The following is a 22,068-nucleotide window of genomic DNA, read 5'->3' as shown; positions in this document are numbered from 1 at the left end:
ACACCCTTTCCTCATTATACCTGGTTCTATATAACCCTGTAGCCCAAAACTGGTTGCCCACCGAAGCTAAGCAGGGTTGAGCCTGGTCAGTACCTGGATGGGAGACCTCCTGGGAAAACTAGGTTGCTGCTAGAAGAGGTGTTAGTGAGGCCAGCAGGGGGCGCTCACCCTGTGGTTTGTGTGAGTCCTAACACCTTAGTGTAGTGATGGGGACACTATACTGTCAAAGAGCACCGTCCTTCGGATGAGACGTTAAACAATCCCAGGATGTCCTTCGGAAAAAAAGACTAGGGGTGTAACCCCGGCATCCTGGCCAAATTTGCCCATTGGCCCCTGTCCATCATGGCCTCGTAATCTTCTGCATACATACTGATTGGCTTCATCACTGTCTCCTCTCCACCAGTAAGCTGGTGTGTGATGGGCGTTCTGGCACAATATGGCTGCCATCGCATCATCCAGGAAGGCGGGAGGAGATTCCCGCCTTCTATGTAAAGCGCTTTGAGTACCCAGAAAAGCAATATATAAATGTAACTAATTATTATAATTCTTATTATATTCTATGAATATGCAAATTATCCCCGCCTTCACTCATTCGCGCCAGCTCAGAGACATTCACACGTTGACCTGATTGGTTACAAGGTAGTTTGTGACGTCAGAAACACCAGCGATTTCAAACCGTAGTTTTGAGTCTGTCTTTAGATTCACTGGAGTTTTAAGGAGAAAATACTCAGCAATGGTGTTGATTTAAGAATTTGCACATGGTTTGTCTTAAAGCATATTAAAAACACCACATAGACATATAAACAACATTAAAAGCTTGATTTTCACCACAGGAGTTTTTATTAATAAGGGTGTTCATTGTAATTTTGTGCATCTCAGTTCAGTTCAGTTTAGTTGTTGACTCATTTCTAGCTAATTGCCTCGACTGCTCGGATTGATTCTGTCTGATTCATGAAAGAATCATTCAGACAGGTTTTGGCACTAGCAATGCCAAGGTCAAGGAAGAACCTTGCTTTGGATGAATCTGTCTGCCAAATGCATAAGTGGAAATGTAAACGATTCACTTATCTGACTCAGAAGAACGATTTGTTCATGAATCACCCATCACTACAGCTGCCTAAAACATTATGGACAAACTAAAGACCATAAATGACCAGCTTTGACCAAGTAAACCATATGAAATGGTTATCATCAAGCTGGTTTAAACTAGATCTTTCATCTGGGATTACATGATTGGCTCTGCTTGCTTTCCTGGGAAATGAGTTGCATTAAAATAAAAATTAGCATATTTTATGTAAAATAAAAAAATAAAAAAAACATCCGTCACTCACTCCTTACAGTTGAGTTGCCAGCTTTGCCAGCTAATATGCTGATGATGTAGAAATCAGCCAAGAAAGGCCAGACGGTGATGTGGCACCATTCAGTACACTTCCAAAAGGCCCAGGTGTTTCTGTTCTCTCTGTGGGGGAAAGAAAATTGGCCGCTGTCTTGCAGACTCGAAAGGTTTTTCCTGCTCAGTAGGGCCTTATCTTTAGCCTTGCCAACACATCATGACAGCTGAGCAGTGCTAATGCTTTCAGCTTGTTCTATCTTCACACTCTAATATGCAACATGCAGACTTGGTAATATTGTAGATGGAATTGTGTTGTGCATTTAGCATGCAATTGTTCTTATTCTGATTATTATGAAAGAAATTTCAATGGAACCTTGTTTCCGTCATTGAATAAAAAATAAAAAGGTAATTGCGACTTTTTATCACACACTTCTAAATTTTTTCTTTACAATTCCAAGTTAGCATCTCTTATTTCTGACTTTTTTTCTTAAAATTGCAAGTTTAACTCTCGTAATTCTGACTTTTTTTTTTTTTTTTATCAGAATTGCAAGTTTATATATCGCAATTTCGACTTTATAACACAACTGCAAGTTTATAACTCGCAATTCAGAGAATAAAAGTCAGAATTATGAGATTAAACTCACAATTGTGAGATAAAAAGTTGCAATTATCTTTGGCGGAAACAAGCTTTCATACATTTCTGCAAAAAACAATTACCATGGTAAAACTGCTGATATTTCAATTGACAGTCAGATGGTAGTTTATTATCCTTTTAAATTATTTGACTAATTAGTCGTGCTCTGTTTTGGTTTGATTGTTCTTTTAGCTCAGCCGTATAATGCAGAATTTTACTACGACACTCCAAACCCCATTCGCACCTTGAAGAACAACTATTCCTACATCTTACAGTGGACACAGAGAGAGCCCGGCGCTGTGGACAAAATCATCGGCTACTGGATCAGTCTCCAACAGGTAAACCAAACACAAACACTGGAAGCTTAATATTTACTGCTTCTTTCTTTCCTTCTTTCCTTCTTTCTCTGTGTTGACTCGGTGGGAGGTGGATGAGTAGAATAAGTGTGTTTGTAATAGGAGTCAGGGGAATAGTGTGCTCTATGTAGGGAGCAGACAGCGGATCGATCACTGCTTGTACTGCATTAAAGAGACTCTCAGAACCCCACTGGCCCAACATAAGAACACACAAACTGCCTGATTGGGTCTGTATTTTATCCCTGCTGGAAAAAAACAAAACAGGTCACACACCCTTGTGGTCAAGCAGGTCTCACAAGCTTGTAGTCTATCTAATAAACAACAAGCTTGGATTAAAATACAGTGTTGTTAGAGGCCACACTGAGGTTACGTTTCTACTCTACTCAATGTAGTAAATTGGCCTTTAGGGTTGACCTTGCAGGCAAAAATATTGGTGTTAGCACAAATAAATTGCGAATTGAAGTCGCATATTTATAGCATGCATGAACCTATTGTGTTTAGAAGCTTGAGTTCTCCTCAACAGAGCTGAATCTGTCCTCATTGTGTCCATCGGACTCGACTTTGCCAGATGGGATTGGATGCTCATGTATAGCTAATTTTATTTCACACCCATACAGCAATAATTCACATGGTTCTTGCCTTTTGACCCTCATCCCTGAGTCAGCAGAGTGAGGCCGCATGAATATCTGCTTTGTATGTACATCGTACATGAGTCTGGAGAGTTTGCTAAAAAATGAAAATATGTCCCAGTTTCCAATGGTAGGCTCACTGACTGGAAAGATGGCTGCAGAAGGAAAGCTGTTTTGTGTGTTTCTTGCTGATTTGCAGATACTTTTTATTCGAGATTTTGTTTCAGAAAATCAGCTTGCAGCGTCATTCTCAAAAATGCGTTTTCAACTACATTTACATTTATGCATTTGGCAGACGCTTTTATCCAAAGCGACTTACATTGCATATTTTGACTGGTTTTTAACTATTTTTAATTGTCTATTCTTAACACAAGAGAAAACATCTGAGAGTGCAGTAAAACACAAGATGCATTGTCTGAACACAAGCCATAATATCATATGCAGCGTTACTTCTCAAGTAAACAATCTTGTTTTAAGCATTTTTAGATATTTTAACTAGAAAACAAGTCAAAGCAAGTTATGCTGCCTTTAAAATACAGTACTTCCTTTAGGCCAAAGTTCACACTCTGAATTCGGTTCTAAAAATGATACATTTAGTCCTGGTTCACTTAAAGTTAACACTGTCATTTTTAACACTGAACCTAAAGATTAAGATAAAAAAATTATGACGTATATAACCGAACATCCAAAAGAATGCGCTTGTTGTATGAGTGTAGCCTACACACAATGGTATTTTCTAGGGCTGTGAAAAGATTGATCACATCCATAATAAAAGTTTGTGTTGACATTATATATACAACATAAGTATACGCAGTTCACACATATATTAATACACACACATGCATTTATATATTTAAGAAAAATGTGTTATTTATATATAAAATATTTATATTTATATATAATATAAATTATATATACATGCAAATATTTCTTAAATATATACATGCGTGTGTGCATTTATATATACATAATTTTACACAGTACACACATATACACTCACCTAAAGGATTATTTGGAACACCATACTAATACTGTGTTTGACCCCCTTTCGCCTTCAGAACTGCCTTAATTCTACGTGGCATTGATTCAACAAGGTGCTGAAAGCATTCTTTAGAAATGTTGGCCCATATTGATAGGATAGCATCTTGCAGTTGATGGAGATTTGTGGGATGCACATCCAGGGCACGAAGCTCCCGTTCCACCACATCCCAAAGATGCTCTATTGGGTTGAGATCTGGTGACTGTGGGGGCCATTTTAGTACAGTGAACTCATTGTCATGTTCAAGAAACCAATTTGAAATGATTCGAGCTTTGTGACATGGTGCATTATCCTGCTGGAAGTAGCCATCAGAGGATGGGTACATGGTGGTCATAAAAGGATGGACATGGTCAGAAACAATGCTCAGGTAGGCCGTGGCATTTAAACGATGCCCAATTGGCACTAAGGGGCCTAAAGTGTGCCAAGAAAACATCCCCCACACCATTACACCACCACCACCAGCCTGCACAGTGGTAACAAGGCATGATGGATCCATGTTCTCATTCTGTTTACGCCAAATTCTGACTCTACCATCTGAATGTCTCAACAGAAATCGAGACTCATCAGACCAGGCAACATTTTTCCAGTCTTCAACTGGCCAATTTTGGTGAGCTCGTGCAAATTGTAGCCTCTTTTTCATATTTGTAGTGGAGATGAGTGGTACCCGGTGTGGTCTTCTGCTGTTGTAGCCCATCCGCCTCAAGGTTGTGCGTGTTGTGGCTTCACAAATGCTTTGCTGCATACCTCGGTTGTAACGAGTGGTTATTTCAGTCAAAGTTGCTCTTCTATCGGCTTGAATCAGTCGGCCCATTCTCCTCTGACCTCTAGCATCAACAAGGCATTTTCGCCCACAGGACTGCCGCATACTGGATGTGTTTCCCTTTTCACACCATTCTTTGTAAACCCTAGAAATGGTTGTGCGTGAAAATCCCAGTAACTGAGCAGATTGTGAAATACTCAGACCGGCCCGTCTGGCACCAACAACCATGCCACGCTCAAAATTGCTTAAATCACCTTTCTTTCCCATTCTGACATTCAGTTTGGAGTTCAGGAGATTGTCTTGACAAGGACCACACCCCTAAATGCATTGAAGCAACTGCCATGTGATTGGTTGATTAGATAATTGCATTAATGAGAAATTGAACAGGTGTTCCTAATAATCCTTTAGGTGAGTGTATAATGTAAAAACAAACTTTTATTTTGGATGCGATTAATCGCGATTAATCGTTTCACAGGCCTATTTTCTACCATCTGAAAACTCACAAAGAGCTTATAAAATATGTAAAGGAGTCAAAACTGCTCCAAGAATTCCTCTGTTGCTCACAAATGAAGAAAATATGTTTCTGACATCTGTACTGAACTGTGATGGGCAACGTGACTCCTATGATGAGAAGAACCAGGGGATTGAGCATTCTGTCTTAGGGTTGCATCTTGTGACATCACGTCCTGTTTATGGTTCATTCAGATGTCTTAGATCCGTGTCGCATTCGTATTTCAATCAAACCTCACCAAAATTAGTTTGGAAGGGAAAGGGTGGGTCTTGATCCGCCTGTTTGTGTGCGCACCAGGGTTTGGATGGCATCATCTCTCATTTCGATTAAATAAACTACATCTTTGAAGCATTCGCAGGGATTCCCTCCACCCTCTGTGTTCCGGTTGAAATCTGGTCTCTCGGTTCAACAAACAAACACCCACTTGCATCTCGGGACGACCCCGGCAGCGGCACGAGCGCATAGACGCTCCCTCGCCATGGAAACCGCTTCATCAGATTTTTGATTCTGACGTCCTAATCATCTATTCATAGAAACCTAGCCCAGAGGGGGGCGGCAGGAACGGAAGAGCGTGGATGAATTATGGAAGGAGGCAGGAATCAAAGCGAACGGGGAGGGGGAGATTAGCCACTTGTCTTTGTGTGCATGAATAGCTAATCTTCCCCTGTTTAAAACCTTACCTTAAGTAAGAGTCTACAGGGACCAGTGAATTAACATCCTGACTGCAGCAAGCGTGCATTAACTTTTATGAGTGTGTGTGTGTGTGTGTATGTGTGTGTGTGTGGTGGAGAGGGAGACAGATTATAGATGAGTTTCTCAGTAGACTCAGTTGAGTATATGTGCATATTTGATCATAGTAGAATAACAAAGAATGTCTGTGTGAATAGTGAAAAATAGTTCACTCTGTGTGTGTGTGTGTGTATCTGTGCGGTCAAGACTGTGCGTTTGTGTGTTTGTCTGTGTATGAATTTGTCCAAGGTGTGAATGTGCCATGCTGCTTTGCAGTGGTAATGTTGATTAATGTTTTATAGATGTTGCTCTGAGAAATGTAGACAAGAAATGGGAGAGAGAGAGAGAGAGAGAGAGAGAGAGGTTAATGAGCTGAAGAAAGCAGTGCTATTGTTTCTCACAGAGAACGAGAGCATTCGATACAGAGGGTTTTGGGCTACGTTCACACTGCGAGTCTTAGTGCTCAATTCTGATTTACTGCTCAGATCTGATTTTTTTGTATAGCTGTTCACATTGTTGTTTTAAATGTGGCCAATATCAGATTCCAGTGTGAACAGATCGTGATCCTGAACTGACCCGTATGCGTAAAAGAATGATACACAGATGACACGCAGCACGCTGTGATACGGAAGAAAACACGGATGACAGTAAAGTAAGCGAATACGCATTTATTTATAGTGTGATCTGCCGTGGAAACCAGCGAATTTATGCTCAGGCAATATAATAAACAAGAGTTTTTAAACATTTATAATACAAGCCCTCATGTTTTGCTTGTATATAGAGCTGTCCCTGTTATACTTATGAGTTCTGAGACTGTCCTTCACTGACTACCTTTCGCAATAGTCTTGATAACTTCAGGTGTGTTAAATCTCTGAAGTGACTCCCATGAGCGCAGATTTGTGACGAATGTTGCTCTAGAGGGACGTAAAAGTCTCATGAATTCCGATTTGACTGTTCAGATCGAGGTCAAATTGGAAAACATCTGACCTGTATCAGATTTAGGACCACTTATTGAAGTGGCACATATCGGAATTGAAAAGATCAGATTCTATGGGGTTTGTGCTGTTCATGAGAAAAACAGGTCACATGTACCGTAAATTAACTCGTATATGAATAACTTTTAGTTTACTTAACATGCTTTTTTATTAGTTAATTTTTAAAATCATTTTATTTTTGAGCTTTATGTCTTTATTCATATAAAAATAATACAATAAATAATGATACAATCAGTTATAATTATTTTAAATAAAAATATGGTATTATCATTAATAATAAAATAATAATAACAACAACAGAATGCAGTTAGATCATTTAAATAATTTAATCTTTGATCTTTTAGCCTTTAGTCATATAATAATAATGAAAATATTATTGATTATTATTAATTATGATTATTACTATTATTCATTTCCACTTTGAAATTCATTGTGGATAGTCAGAATGGTAAATAAACTATTAATTTTTTATACATAGAAATATCATATTTTTCTATTATTTATAAAAAGATTTTTCTTTTTTGCCTCTCTTGCCTCCTTTGAGAAAACGCCCCTGCTAAAACTTACTTTTGTACTTTTGTACTTCTCTCTCTCTCTCTCTCTCTCTCTCTCTCTCTCTCTCTCTCTCTCTCTCTCTTTACTTAAACACTTTTTCTTCAGCACTTTCATAATAACAGGTGCACAGAGCGCTTTCATTTCAAGAATGCAAGGATGTTCAGTCGTCTCTGAAATGAGTGCTGTGTTTTTCAGAGAGCGCAGCAAACACCAAGCCTCATTTCTAAAAGCCGCGCCGCTTGTTTACCGGTGTGGAAAACTACAGTCCCTCTAGAATAAACTTGCGCTGACAGAGTAAGATGAGGAACGTTCATTACAGATTATATTTTGAGCTCATTTTTCGCAGTTCTTTTTTTCCACCGTACTGATGTTAAAAAGCTAAACTCCGTATTCAGACATTGTTCTAAATTTGCTGACAAACAACAAACCCAGTTTCATCTTTTAGACACACTCTGTGCCATATGTTACACGGCCACGGGAGACTCAAACAGCTGTCTGCATCTGAACCCGTGCACCAGTGACAGACCTCAGATCAGTGTGGTGAACCACCTCGAGAGAGAGAGAGAGAGAGAGAGAGAGAGAGAGAGAGAGAGAGAGAGAGAGAGAGAGAGAGAGAGAGAGAGAGAGAGAGAGAGAGAGAGAGAGAGAGAGAGAGAGAGAGAGAGAGAGAGAGAGAGAGAGAGAGAGAGAGAGAGAGAGAGAGAGAGAGAGCGAGCTTGAATGCATTTACACATCTTTATTGAGTCGTACCTGCAGGGGGAATCCTGCAGCCAGAGAAGTGTGTTTCACAGGCCTCTGCTCACACCTCACACACCTGTGATATTACGAGAGGGTGAGATCTTACAGCTGTGTGTGTGTGTGTGTGAGTTTTCGTACATAAAGCTCTATGCGATGTGGTGTAACCCTTAAAGCCGCTCGATTCTGCAAGTTCTTCATCCGTTAATGATTCAGTATATACCATATTCCTGAAGACAAGCGATCAAGACCCAGACCTAGAACCGTTAAAGCCCACTAGACCGAGACCTGTTGCTCCAAAAACAATTTTAATGAACTGAAAACTGATTTTTTGCAACATTTCAGGCTAAGGCTGTTCAGAGTTATGGATTTATTATGAATTCTCTGTAATGGTGAACATACTGTGCAGACTTATTGAGGAGCTCTTACAATTATAGTGTTCTGACATTGACATGGACACAAATTTGTCATATTTTCACATGCAAACAAACTTTTGCAGTTTTTGTTCCATATTAAGAATTGAGTGTACAGTATTTTAACTTAAGGATGTGAACTAATTAATTTGTAATATTTCTATAAAAACTATGTCAAAATATAAAATGCGCACACAGTAAATTCATTTTTTTGTTTGTTTTTTCAGACATTTTTTGATATAACATGAAATGTGAATAGCCAAAATACTTCATATAAATAATTGATTTCACTTAATTGGTTCAACTAATGTATTTGACAAATACATGTTTTTTTAATATGGTTAGAAAACATGACCTTCACCCTCCTGCAATAATTGCATATAATGTTCCCATACGAATACAAGCACACACACATCTGCCTTTAGCTTTTAAATGCATTTCAAATATCAAAAATATTTGCTCATGTGCCGTCTTTAGAGGGAGATTACAGTTGATTAGAGAGAATGAAAGACGGGATAAGGTTTAGATTTACCCAACAAGCCACCATAGACTTGCTCTGGGTCAAAATGTGAAAACCAAATTATGTCTGACCTTTCACCCAATGACATGCAGTGACACTATGGGCCACCCATGCAGCGCCAAGCACGACGAAAGTATGTTTTGCTAGTTTCAGTCTGACACAGTTATCATTTTCATGTCCTGCACCACTGTCACACCACTGTATGAACGAGGACACAGAGTAAAGGATAACAAAGGTTTATTTAGACACTGTATGCAGCTCCGGATAACTGGGAAGCACAAAGGGTCAAACTCAGGGAATATAACGTAGAACTAGAGTCTTTTAGAATGCATGAAACATAGGAAGTCACTCGGGGCGTGGAACTGGATAAATGAAGCTTAGCTGGTTGAGACAAACAGGACGGGTCTGGATCTTGTGGGATTCCAGGAGAACACCGGATACTGAGGCTGGCAGGGAACACACAGAGAGAGTAATGAGAGTCTTGAACTTGAGATATACTTGCAAATGTGGAGCATGGAGAATAGCGCTGAAGAGTCACGGGTGTCTGAAGACGAGACCGGACAGTGAGCTGTGGTGTGACTGGGGTTTATATCCAGAGTGAAGTGATGAGTTGCAGGTGCAGACAATCAGAATTCGGGTGAGTGAGATCGCGACCAGGTGTGTTGAGTTGACGCTGGCTGAGGTGTGCTGAGTGAATCCGTGACAACCACGTTGTTTAAATAGCAAATGCATTTGCGCCCATTTGTGCGCCCATGGGCTGCTGGTCTGAAAACGAGGTGTGTGTTCTGGCACATTGTTGGCGCGTTGCTATTTTGAGGCAACAGAAATAGACTGCGCCATTGACCAACTGAAACCTGGTCTAAAGTCAATGGCACAATATATTTTTTTTGGTATTTAAAGAGCACTGCGCCTATAGGCGGGTACACAACTCATGTACACTCTGCTTATTGGTGGTTGATTATGATTTCACTTTTCTATCTTTAGTTAGTGTGTAATGTTGCTGTTTGAGCATAAACAACTTCAGCAAAGTTACAACGCTCAAAGTTCAAAGCAAAGGGATATATTTGCTTTTAAAGAAATCGTTTTTTAAGGACTACAACACGACATTCCTCAGAGGTTAGTGACATCACCAACCCTAAAATTTACATAACCCCCCCCCCCCCCCATGTTGAGAAGAGGAAGAGTTGTTGTAGTCAAGCACATTTGTGAGTCAGCTGGAACTGTAGCATCCGTCTTTTCACACGCAATAGAAAGTCACTCTGTGTGCATCTCACAACAGTTCCTATACGCGCGATTTATAGATTATCATGATAGAATATGCTAATTGAAGATAATTAACTCCACATCAGCAACATAAATCCATCAACTAACCATTCAGAGACGTCCTGTTGCATTCTACGTGTTGTCACTTCTTCTTGAGTCTCTCCATCTTTGTCTGACTTCGGTTTAAACATAAAAGGCAGAACAGTTTCTGACATTAGTGTGTGTCTGCGTGAGGTAATCGGAGCTGCTAACACACACGAGCTCTTGAAACCCCGCCCTCTGTGTCGGGAGCAGCAGCTCATTTGCATTTGAAGGGCCAGGCACAAAACGGTGCGTTTTTGCTAATCCTCAAAAAGTGTCAACTTTAACATGCTATATAAAAATATCTGTGGGGTATTTTGAGCTAAAACTTCACACACACACACTCTGGGGACATCAGAGACTTATTTTACATCTTGTGAAAAGGGCATTATACCACCCCTTTAAACACACAGGGACGTGCAGCATCACACAAACATGCAAATATTTAAAATAAAAGGATTACAATGTAAAAGATTATTATTGTGTACATAAAGATATGGTGGAATCCGGCTTGTCCCGTAGATGGTTTACTTGCATGCTTTTACCTCGCGCACGAGCAGATCAGTTTGCACTCTGGAGACGGCTTCGGTCTTTCCACTATCAAATTCTGTCATGTAAATAGCGAATCTGCCATGGCGTGAACGCAACTGGCATTTAAAGGGAATGGGAGATGAGACTCTGATTGGTTTAACACATGTAAATCCCAAAACACACCCATTACTCATTATGAGAATAGGGACAACCCTTTTAGACCATGCGCCTGGCGTGCCGACCATTTTTCCCATCGTTAAACTAGCAAAAGTGGATTCGGACACGCCATAAGTGAACTTGCGCCCTGCTCTTTAGACCATGCGCTTAGAACGTTAAAATAGGGCCTATAGCTCATTATGATCAGGTCTTTCTCAACGTAATGATACTGTTATTGTTGGCACATACAGCATATGTGTTTCTTATTTGTAGTAGTCTGTAAGTTATGAGGGAAAATGTCAAAAAAAAAAAAAGTTGCAGTAGCCCCTGGTCTCTTTTAATGGATGTGTGACTGATATCGATGACGGAAAGCACACGCACAGAAGGCTGATACATTACCTGGCGTATGGGAACAAACAGAGAACAACAAATAACTGAATGAAAAAAGACATTCGGAGGTGAAAGATTGTGGGAGGTATAACACACAGGTGTGTGTAGGTTTAGCTATACATGTGAGGGCTAAATGTTCTCACTAATATTTTGAAATATAACCAACTTATGAAGACATTTTATATTAAAAATGCTATTTAAAAAAAAAAAAATATATATATATATAAAGTAACATGGATATTTTCTCCATTTTTTTATTTGTTATTAGCTGTCGTTCAGCTCTTATTTTTAATCATTGATATCATCGAACTCGTGTTCATATCGTTCAAGGACAAGTATTGTTCCCACGGCTTACTAATACGTCAGCATATTTTATTAATTCGTTCCATCGTTTTAGATAAATCGTTCGTACGATATAATAATTAGTTCCCTCGTTTTAATAAATCGTGTCTACATTATATAATAATTGTTCCCTTGTTTTAGTTAAAACAAAACAAGGAATGTACTTAGTACAGTGTGGCCATGATTTACATTATTATTATTCATTAAGCACTGCCACCCTTCCCTGGTGTGTGTGTGTGTGTGTGTGTGTGGTAATTTAGATGAAGAGAGATACACAGAAAATCCCTGTTAACTGAGAGTAGCAGCCAAGCGGAGACAATTTATCTGTGACTTTTACAAGGTGCACGTGTGTGTGCGCGCGTGTGCGTGTGTGTGTTAGATACGGCTGTTAAGTCTTGGCATGCATTGTGTAGGCTCAAGTGGGTTTAGCGTTGGACGTGGCAGCACACCACTCCATGTTGCCTTGGTGAACGGCCCAGTAACAGGGGTTTACGGTGGCACTTAATTAGACAGATAACAAATGTGTTTGACCTCACTAGCCAGGTTAACATCACAGCTATGCTTCTACATCCTACCTGGAAAAGGGGGAACAAAGGATGAAAAAAAGCTTCATACACACATACTTATTCATGTGTGTCGTGTTTAGAGGGAATGCCGGCGGGTTTACCTACTGCCTGGGTCTCCATGCGGAGCTGAAGATAATTTCTCATTCCTTTGTGCACTGTTTCCATGGGGCTGCTGCCACGTTTCCCATAATTCCACATGGAAAAAGAGTGGACTGGCGCGGTGCCGTCGGCCCTGTGATTACCACACATCCTCTGGGAGTGAGAGCTGACCTGGAACAGCTCAATGCACATTCATTTCCTCTAATAAGACACAGCTAATTGTTTTTGCGGCACCAAATGGAACTGCAAACTGTTTGTATGAATTGAAGAAATCATAACACAATATGCCGACTTTACCCCTGCCTTACAGTCAATGGTCCATTCTGTCACGACTAGGCAGATGAAGCAGACAGACGAACGCAGATTTGAATGGTAAACAAGATTTAATCCAATAGCAGGTGAACAGAATGTAACAGCATTTTAGCATTCACACGAACAATAGCCAACAAGGAACAGAACTGAACGGGAGAATATATACACAGCGTAAACAAGGGAACTAACTAGATTAACATAATTGTGACACATACGGCCAAAATGACATTTTCAGATATCTATTTTAAGTCTATTTTATAATATACAGAAATTACCAAAATATATTGCTGATTTAGATTTTGAAATAGATTCACCTATATTTTAGGTACTATTTTCCTTATGTTCTCATATATTTGTTGGCCATACAGGAAGTAATGGTCAAAGGTTTGGAAACATTAAGATTTTTAAATGTTTTTGAAAGAAATATCTTAAGCTCACCAAGGCTTACATTTATTTGATAAAAAAAATACAGTAAAAACAGTAATATTGTGAAATATTATTACATATTAAAATAGCTGTTTTTTGTTTTAATAAAAAATATAATTTATTTCTGTCATGTTAATATATATATATATTACATACCCCAAACATTTGAATGGTAGTGTATGGTTACCACAAAGAATAATTGATAGAATATCAAGCAGCATTATTTTCAACATTGATAATAATAACGAATGTTTCTTGAGCAGCAACTCATCATATTAGAATGATTTCTGAAGGATCATGTGACACTGAAGCCTGGAGTAATGATGCTGAAAATTCAGCTTACCATCACAGAAATATATTAAATTTTAAAACATTTTACAACAGAAAACAGTTTTTTAAAATTATAATAATATATCACAATATTACTGTTTTTACTGTAATTTTGATCAAATAAATACAGCCTTGGTGAGAATAAGAGACATATTTCAGAAACAAAAAAAATGTTTCCAAACTAAAATATATTTATTTAGAAGGTTCAACTTGAATATACTTCCTTATGCCACGCCGTTTACAACATATATTTAGAATATATTTGAAATCTATTTGTCCAGAGGTTTTTCTGTATGGGTTACTACTGTGGTGGTAACAAACCTTAAATAGGGTAGAAAGTTACCTTCACTATTACCTTTTGCGCTATTGAACTGCTTGTATTATTATTCAGCTTGCTAACTAACATGCTTCAGCATTCTCTTCAATCTGTTGCTCCACTATGGTAATTTTTACGCTAATACGCTCCTTCTGACAATAAGAGTGCAATGCTTTATTTAGATTGAAATCGAGCTTGGATTGGTCTAAGAGTTTGCATTGCTTTAGCTACTAGTGTTTGAACTTGTAGTACACAGTACCTGCAACAGTAAATGCCTTTTTGTAAAGTGAATAAATACGTTTAAAGGGGAAATCACAAAGCTTAGGCATAAATAAAACAAATAAAAAAAAAACACACACACACATAAAATGCTATTGTTTTGCTAAAATTTCTTCAGAAATGCCTCAAACCCAGCAGCATTCAGAGGCGTTGTAGATATCCCACGGGAAAGCCAAAGTAGAGAATGACAAGTTGATCTGTTTCAGCAAGTGTTCTTAGTCAGCACACCGCTGTTGTGCCTGAGGAAAGACTGCGAAAGCTTCTTACAGCAGGGTGGCTTGATACCAGCTGACCTTGCACTCAGCAAATCATTGCACTGAAGGCCTTTCTGTGGTTTGTGGAGGTTAGAGATGTACAACACTGTGTGTGATGCAACAAGTTTCTGTCCTCACTGAAAGGGAAAATGCTTATGAAAGTGAAAAGCCATAAGGTCAGATGAGCGATTGTCTTTGTCCATGCAGTCATTGACATATTGCAGTTTCTTCTATCTTCCCCCTCTCCTCCTCTTTTCCCTGTTCTGCTTTCTTTCTTTCTTTTTTCATGACATAGTTACCAATCCAAAATCATGCCAGCTCTACTTATGAGACACACGGCTATATGCAATTCGTTATTGTTGGGTGATTCTGTTTAAAAAAAACAGCTGAGGAATAATAATAGTGCAACATTTGACATCAGTGTTGTATCATCCATAAATTTCAAAGCTTAATGAATTTTTAAGTGATTTTAAATGCAACTTTTTTCAAACAAGTAATTACTTATTCATGTTATTCATGAGTTACTCCACAGATGGAAACACAAAGACACATAAAAACAATAATTTCTTCAAAAAGGTGGAATTATAAAACATTTAATAATGTACTAATAGTGTATATGTATATATATACACTACCATTCATAAGTTTGGAGTCAGTAAGATTTTAGTAATTCAGCAGTGATACATTCATTTCAAAAGTGACAGTAAAGACATTTCTAATATTATAAAATATTTCTTTTTCAAATAAGTGCTTTTTTGGAGCTTTCATTGAATTCATCAACTCAAAAAAAACAAAAACAAAACAACGTCACAGTTTCTTGGGCAGCAATTCGGCATATTGATTTCTGAAGGATCATGTGACACTGAAGACTGATGCAAGAAATGATGCTGAAATAAATTGCAGAAAAAAAAAACCCTTTTAAATGTATTTGAAAAAGTATTAAAATAGAAAACCGATATTTAAAATGGTTATAATATTTCACAAAAAATGATACTTTTTGATCAAATAAATGCAGCCTTGGTGAGTGTACGTGATTTCTTTCAAAAACATTTAAAATGCTAACCGATCCCAAAAGTTTGACCTGTAGTGTATGATTTTATGTTAAGACAAGTATAAATGGTAATCATAATCACTGAATATTCCTCTCGTTGCAGAACCGACAGATGGTTTTGTCCAAGCAGATCACCACTAAAGAGCCAGTGAAAGGTGTGCTGATGTCCTACACGCTGACGGACTTGCGTATTCCCCTGTCGTATGAGGTCAGCCTTACTCCCATAACTAACTACGGCACCGGAAACACAGTCACACGCACCATACAGTACTCCGAACGTAAGTCACCTTACACTTATGCAAGTCATTTGGTATTTGCATCATATGACATGCAAGATGTCACTCATCAGTTGTTGAATGTGTAGGCTCCTCGTATCTATTTACTTTTGTATTGATGTTTAAATCCACAGAGATCTGCAATATATCTGCAAGATATTTCATATTCACTGGAAGTTTCATATCATGAAAGTTCATATTTTACATTCAGGCTGGAAAACTACAATCTTGTTTAATTTTGATATCTTGATATTTGTATGTGGGCAAGCACAAAGCAAAGCTGGGCTAGTTGTGGAATGGGAATCCGAGCCAGAATTGTGAAATTCCTCATGATTCCCATCAACAGAGGTCATGCATTTCAAATGTGAGGTTTCACTTTCGGGATTATGTTAAATTGAGATGTCGAAAGTATGGCAGCCATCGTGTGTTGAGATAGCTGATGCTACAGAACAGCGGGAACAGGCCAGCGGTTTCAGTGCCAGAGCGGAGTCTGAATCTCAGAAACGGCTGATAGAATCTAATCCCATTGGATAATCTTTCAATCTTACACTCCCAATCTCAGCACTTGCTCTCAGCAGACCAAAAAATGGCCAACCTCCAGAATAAAAGGACTGCTGGAAGACATCGAACCCTTCTTATGTGATACACACAAAAATTCCATACACGAGTATACACTTTGTATTATATGTTAAATATAATGGGTTATATATTTATGATATATGTTAGTTTCTGCTACTGTTATTAATGCATACAAATGTTTTTCATTAATTTGTTATATCATTTATAGATATTTTATATTATATTAAAATGTTTGGTAAGACATATGTAAGTATTTATTTATTTATTGCTATTATAAAAAAAAAAAAAAATTGATTAATATTATTATTTTTATTAATATAATTTTATTTTATATCCAAATGTTTGGTAAAAAAGTATGGATGTAAATATTATTTATTAATTTATTGTTAATTATGCTATTTAGTACTACATTACATATTTTTATATTGTCTCTATAATGGAAAATTATATCTTGTATAAAAAATGCCTTTTAACTATTTTTTTTTACAGATTTTTTTGCTTGCATTAAAAAATTGTAATCTAATTTCTAATTTAAAAATGGTAAATTAATAAGTTTGTTAAAATAATAGTTGAAGATTATATATGGAACAAAACGTTAGTGCTATTTTTGAGGAATTATATAAATATTGTAAAATATATTGAATTTATATATATTATTATATATATTATTATTTAGTATTTGTCAAAAGGCTGAAAAATAAAGTGTTTTTAGGTAGTGTTTTGTAGTTATATCATACAGCCTTGTGTGATGTATGTATATTTATATAATCTTTATTTCTTTTCTCATGCAGCCTACACTTATCCAAGACCTTCAGGTAAGACAGTTCTTTACTTTTTCTTTCCATGATGCTTTTGTGCGTGTTGTCTTTCTCTCTCCTCTAAACCATCCTCCCATCTCATGCTTGCCCTGCCTTTCAGTTCTTCCCAATTAAATTCAACACAGTTCTACTGGCAGCATAAGCACAGAGCTTTGCCAAAAAGCTACAAAGAAAAAAAACGAAAAAAAAAAAACCTTAAATTAAAACAGACTGGCGATCAGCAGAGTAAATTGAAGAGCTGGATGCTTGTGGAGGGGAGAGAATGGTGATTTCAAACCACAACACGGAAATCCTGCATTCTTCTCCATTAATTCGCTCTGTCTTCTCTCACACACGGAAAATGAGTCAATCAGCCATTTAAAGTGTGAATTGAGACGTTCTGGGTGACTAACTACAGTATTCTGTGTTTGTTAAATGAGGGTAATCGCTGTGAATGTCGCAATATGCTGAGAGTACTTCAGTTCTCCAGAGGAGCCTGTCAAGAAGCCTCCTTACATTAAAACCTACACACCTTCTCCTTAGATTTGCTCATCAGTATTAGGCCAGAAAAATACTTTATGCAAGTACGCAATCGCAGGTGTGAATGCTTACCCATGCTAAGCAGATTCTTGCACTATTATGAGGCAAATGTCAGCTTCAGATTGCACACCCACAATCATTCTGATGTATATTGCACTTAAATTCCCATATGATTTTCCATGTGTAATGCTTCATTTAGGACAATCTTTGACCTGAACGAGAAAACGGACTGAGACGTGTACAGTTTTTGCTAATGGCTGCTATAGCACCCCTTGTATCAATGCTTATAAATTGTGCTTCAACATATTTTAATATTCAGTATCACATTTTTGCATTCATGAGCTTGCATAGAGTATTTTTTTACTTTAATCATTACATGCAGTTAGTGCCAATTAACTAGTAAGATGAATCTCGAATCCGTTTCATGTTTTTGTGTGTTTAGATCAAGTGTGCGGCTTTGAGGATATTAGGATATGTGGCTTCACTCAAGACCGCAGCGATGTGTTTGACTGGACCAGACAGAACCATCTCACCCAGAATCCCAAGCGGTCGGTTAATACAGGGCCTGATACGGACAGGAGTGGGACGAAAGAGGGTAAAAACACGCACAAATTACATCCTCATCCACCAACACACTATTTTCTATTAAATTCAAATGTATTTTAATAGTGCTTTTTCAAACTAAATATTGTACCTTTACAGAATTTTTCCACTGGAAACTCCCTAGAAAGACACACTTGTATCCTTGAAAACAATTGATTTAATTTAATTTAATTTAATTTAATTTAATTTAATTTTTTATTTTTATATATATATATATATATATATATATATATATATATATATTATATATATATATTATATATATATATATATTTTTATTTTATTTATTTATTTATTTATTTGCTCCTGCCCTCTTTGAAAAACCCCGTGATAACGCATGTGTTTTGTACTTTCCTTCTACAATAAAGGTTTCTACATGTACATTGAGACGTCGCGGCCCCGTCAGGCCGGGGACCGAGCTCGTCTGCTCTCTCCACTGTACAACGTGACGGCAGCACGAGGACCAACGGGGACCAACAGAACCCCATACTGTGTCTCCTTCTACTACAACATGAACGGGAAACATATTGGTGAGCCTTTAACCCTAGTCTGAATTCCCACCATCTCAGTCAGAGAGACAAAAACATTTTAATTCTCGATTTTGAAACCTATTTTACTTTGGTTACCTGTTGTTTGGCTGTTGCATTCGTGGAGAATTGATTGGATAGTGGCAAGTGGTCTGGATATGACAGGTTGTAAGTTTGAGGACGTTGTTTCCCTGCAGAAATCTGTGCGTGTGCCTACACATGTGTTTATACTTCAGCTTCTAACTTGAGTTCGCCGTGTCTTGAAAAGCGCTCTCCTCCACCACAGCATTGAGCTGATTCTGTCAAGGAAAGTACAGTGCTTTATGAGTAGCGTTCACCAGAAGGTCAAAGACAGTGAAGGACACAGACAGTCAGAGAGAGAGGTGATGTCATCCACACATCCATTACTTATTTATTGTGACTGTTAAAACATTAAGGTTTGTTTCAAAGTGACATCTGTCTATTCTCTTTGCTCCAAGAGAGTCTTGTGTGTGTGTGTGGTAAACCCTACATTATGGGGACAAAATTTCCCCACAAAAATCCTTGTCCTTGCAAACTACTTATACTGTAAATCATGCCAAGTGATGTTTTTTGATAATGTAAAAATGCAGAAAGTTTTCTATGATGGGTAAGTTTAGGTAGTGTTAGTGTAAAGAGATAGAATATACAGTTTGTACAGTATAAAAACATTATGTCTATGGAAAGTGCCCATAAAACATGAAAACACATCAGCGTCACACAGTAGTAATTCTAACCGAGTACACTTCACACACAAACATTGGCTAGAACTGTCAATTTGTAATTAGATTAACATGTTATATTCGCTACGCTATTTTTAGTTTTTCACTCGTCACAATGCATTATGGAATTGTCTATGTTAAGGAAACATGCGACGCTGCCTCAGGGGCTTTTCACACAGGACACGTTCTATCATCCGTCTACACTACATTTTCATTGTTGTTTTATGGCAACATGCTAAGTAGGCGTCTGTGGCTGTTTTTTTAAGACACCATGTCACGTTAAATTAAGTTCAACTTTTAATGTTCTTTGAGACGTTGTGGTCGATTCCTCTGCACTGTTTTTAATGCAAGAACATGTCCTGTGTGAACGGCCACTTAGAACGCTATTAAAAGAAGGTCTCTTGAAAAGCTAACCCGAATTAGCCTCTGAATCGCACCTAAAATGCTTTTTAATTAGACAGTGGACTGTTTTGGAGCAGAGCCTTCTAGAAATCTGTTTCTTTGCTCAGGATACTATATATATATGTGTGTGGGTGGTGGGGATTTACTATAGTTTGATGACAAAACTGTTCCTAGAAGTAAGCTAAATCTGACAAAACCTCTCTATTACGACATAAATAACTCATAAAACTGTAAATAATGTTTTTATAATTTAAAAAAATGCAACATGAACAGTGATTAATGGGTGTTCTTGATGGGGTTCAAAGATCTGTAACTCTCTGGGAACAACCTGTTATCACGCACTTGTACACACAGACTTTAATTGCTCATTAATGTAAGGAATTTATCACAGAAAACTCCTTCAAGCAAAGTTTCGACAGCAGACCAAAAGTTTTTGTTGTTGTTTTCCTCATTTTTCAGCTTGACAAATAAAGTAACCGAAACGTCCTGTTTCCCCTCGCTTTTTATCTGCGCTCTCTTTTCAAACTTTATCAGCCCATTAACGGCTCATGAATTGTGCTTCTCTCCCTCTCTTTCTCCTCTTCTGCATCTCTCTCTCTCTCTCTCTGACTGTCTGTCTGCTTTACTTTCACTCCACCTCATTTCTTTACCTGTGCGTCTCCGCTGTCTGTCTCCTGTTCTAATGAGACGAGCCCGTTTAATTATTTGCCAGTTGCCACTCATGACACGGGCTGGGTTCGCGATGGGGGGCGGCTGGTGAACACACAACACACTTCAATCTGTTCGGCTTTCCAAAGGCATTTTGGACTCCCTGCTGCAGGCCTGCACTGTATATTTCAAAGGGTATGTTTTATTAATTCCATTGCTATTTAGGAGTCGGAGAGGACAGCAGGTCCTTAATGAAAATTAAAATTGAAAGGCGAATCACATTAATCATGATCAAAATCACCCTAGGGTGTACATGCACATAACCTCATACTCAAGCTGTCTACTAAAGCTCTCCAACCCATCATATTTGTCTCTGTCTGCTTTTAAATGAGAGTTGCTGGTTTTAGAGGTATTTTTATTTGCTGCTACAGTATTGGAGTATCGGTATAAACTACCTTTGACCTTTCTTTTACATTGTGCTGAATCCTGAAAAAAGTATCACAGGTTCCAATATATATATATATATTAAGCAGCACTGTTTCCAACATTGATAATAACTATCAAATATCAAAGTATCAAATCAAATATCAAAAACTATAAGTATCAAATCATCATATTAGAATGATTTCTGAAGGATCATGTGACACTGAAGACAGGAGTAATGATGCTGAAAATTCAGCTTTGTCATCGCAGGAATAAATAACATTTTAAAATCTAGTTAAATCAGTTATTTATAGTAATAATATTTCCCAAGATTTCTGTTTTACTATATTTTTGATCAAATAAATGCAGGCTTGATGACTATAAGAGACTTCTTTCAAAAACATTAAAAATAGTAATGTTCCCAAACTTTTGACAAGCACTGTATATATATATATATATATATATATATATATATATATACACAGTACTGTATATAGGGCTATATTTTAGATATATATTATATTATGTATATATTAGGGCTGCGCGATATATATCGAAATTAATCGAATAGCTTAGCTAAACATGTTAACGACAAACAAAGTGTGATATTTTATTGATTAATTCATTTATTTATTTTGCATCTATAAATCTTGTATTTTCCTTTCGTTTAAATCAGAATCTCTGCTGGAGAAAAAACTGTTTAAACTGCATAAGATGGTTTTCTGGTGTGGTATTACTGATCTCCCTGTCCAAACCCCTCATAATCTTACCCCAAGCTTAATCAGCTTGACCAGACTGGATTGAACAGTTTTCATCTCTATCCTTCACGCGACTGGTCGCAGTGATCTGTTAGTCTGGATGCGTCATATATCTGCTGATTACTGTCTGTGTGCACTAATCTGCTAATCATTAGCCTGTGCATTGGCATG

The 22,068-nt window shown here is 37.6% G+C and overlaps 1 protein-coding gene across 2 annotated transcripts in view; it reads left to right on the top strand.

The window, feature by feature from the left end:
* Positions 1-22,068, top strand: part of mdga1 (MAM domain containing glycosylphosphatidylinositol anchor 1) — a 211,879-nt gene that overhangs the window by 148,365 nt on the left and 41,446 nt on the right. For both annotated transcript variants that reach the window (XM_079856011.1, XM_079856010.1), the window contains exons 11-15: positions 2,160-2,305; positions 15,709-15,883; positions 17,251-17,274; positions 18,239-18,391; positions 18,768-18,929. In XM_079856011.1, the coding sequence (XP_079712137.1) occupies positions 2,160-2,305; positions 15,709-15,883; positions 17,251-17,274; positions 18,239-18,391; positions 18,768-18,929 (660 nt within the window). The remainder of the gene's footprint in view (positions 1-2,159; positions 2,306-15,708; positions 15,884-17,250; positions 17,275-18,238; positions 18,392-18,767; positions 18,930-22,068) is intronic.

The sequence above is a fragment of the Squalius cephalus genome, assembly GCF_949319135.1.
Source record: "Squalius cephalus genome assembly, chromosome: 21".
NCBI lineage: Eukaryota > Metazoa > Chordata > Actinopteri > Cypriniformes > Leuciscidae > Squalius > Squalius cephalus.
Note: the sequence above shows the minus strand (reverse complement) of the source record. Positions and strands in the feature narration are given on the sequence as shown.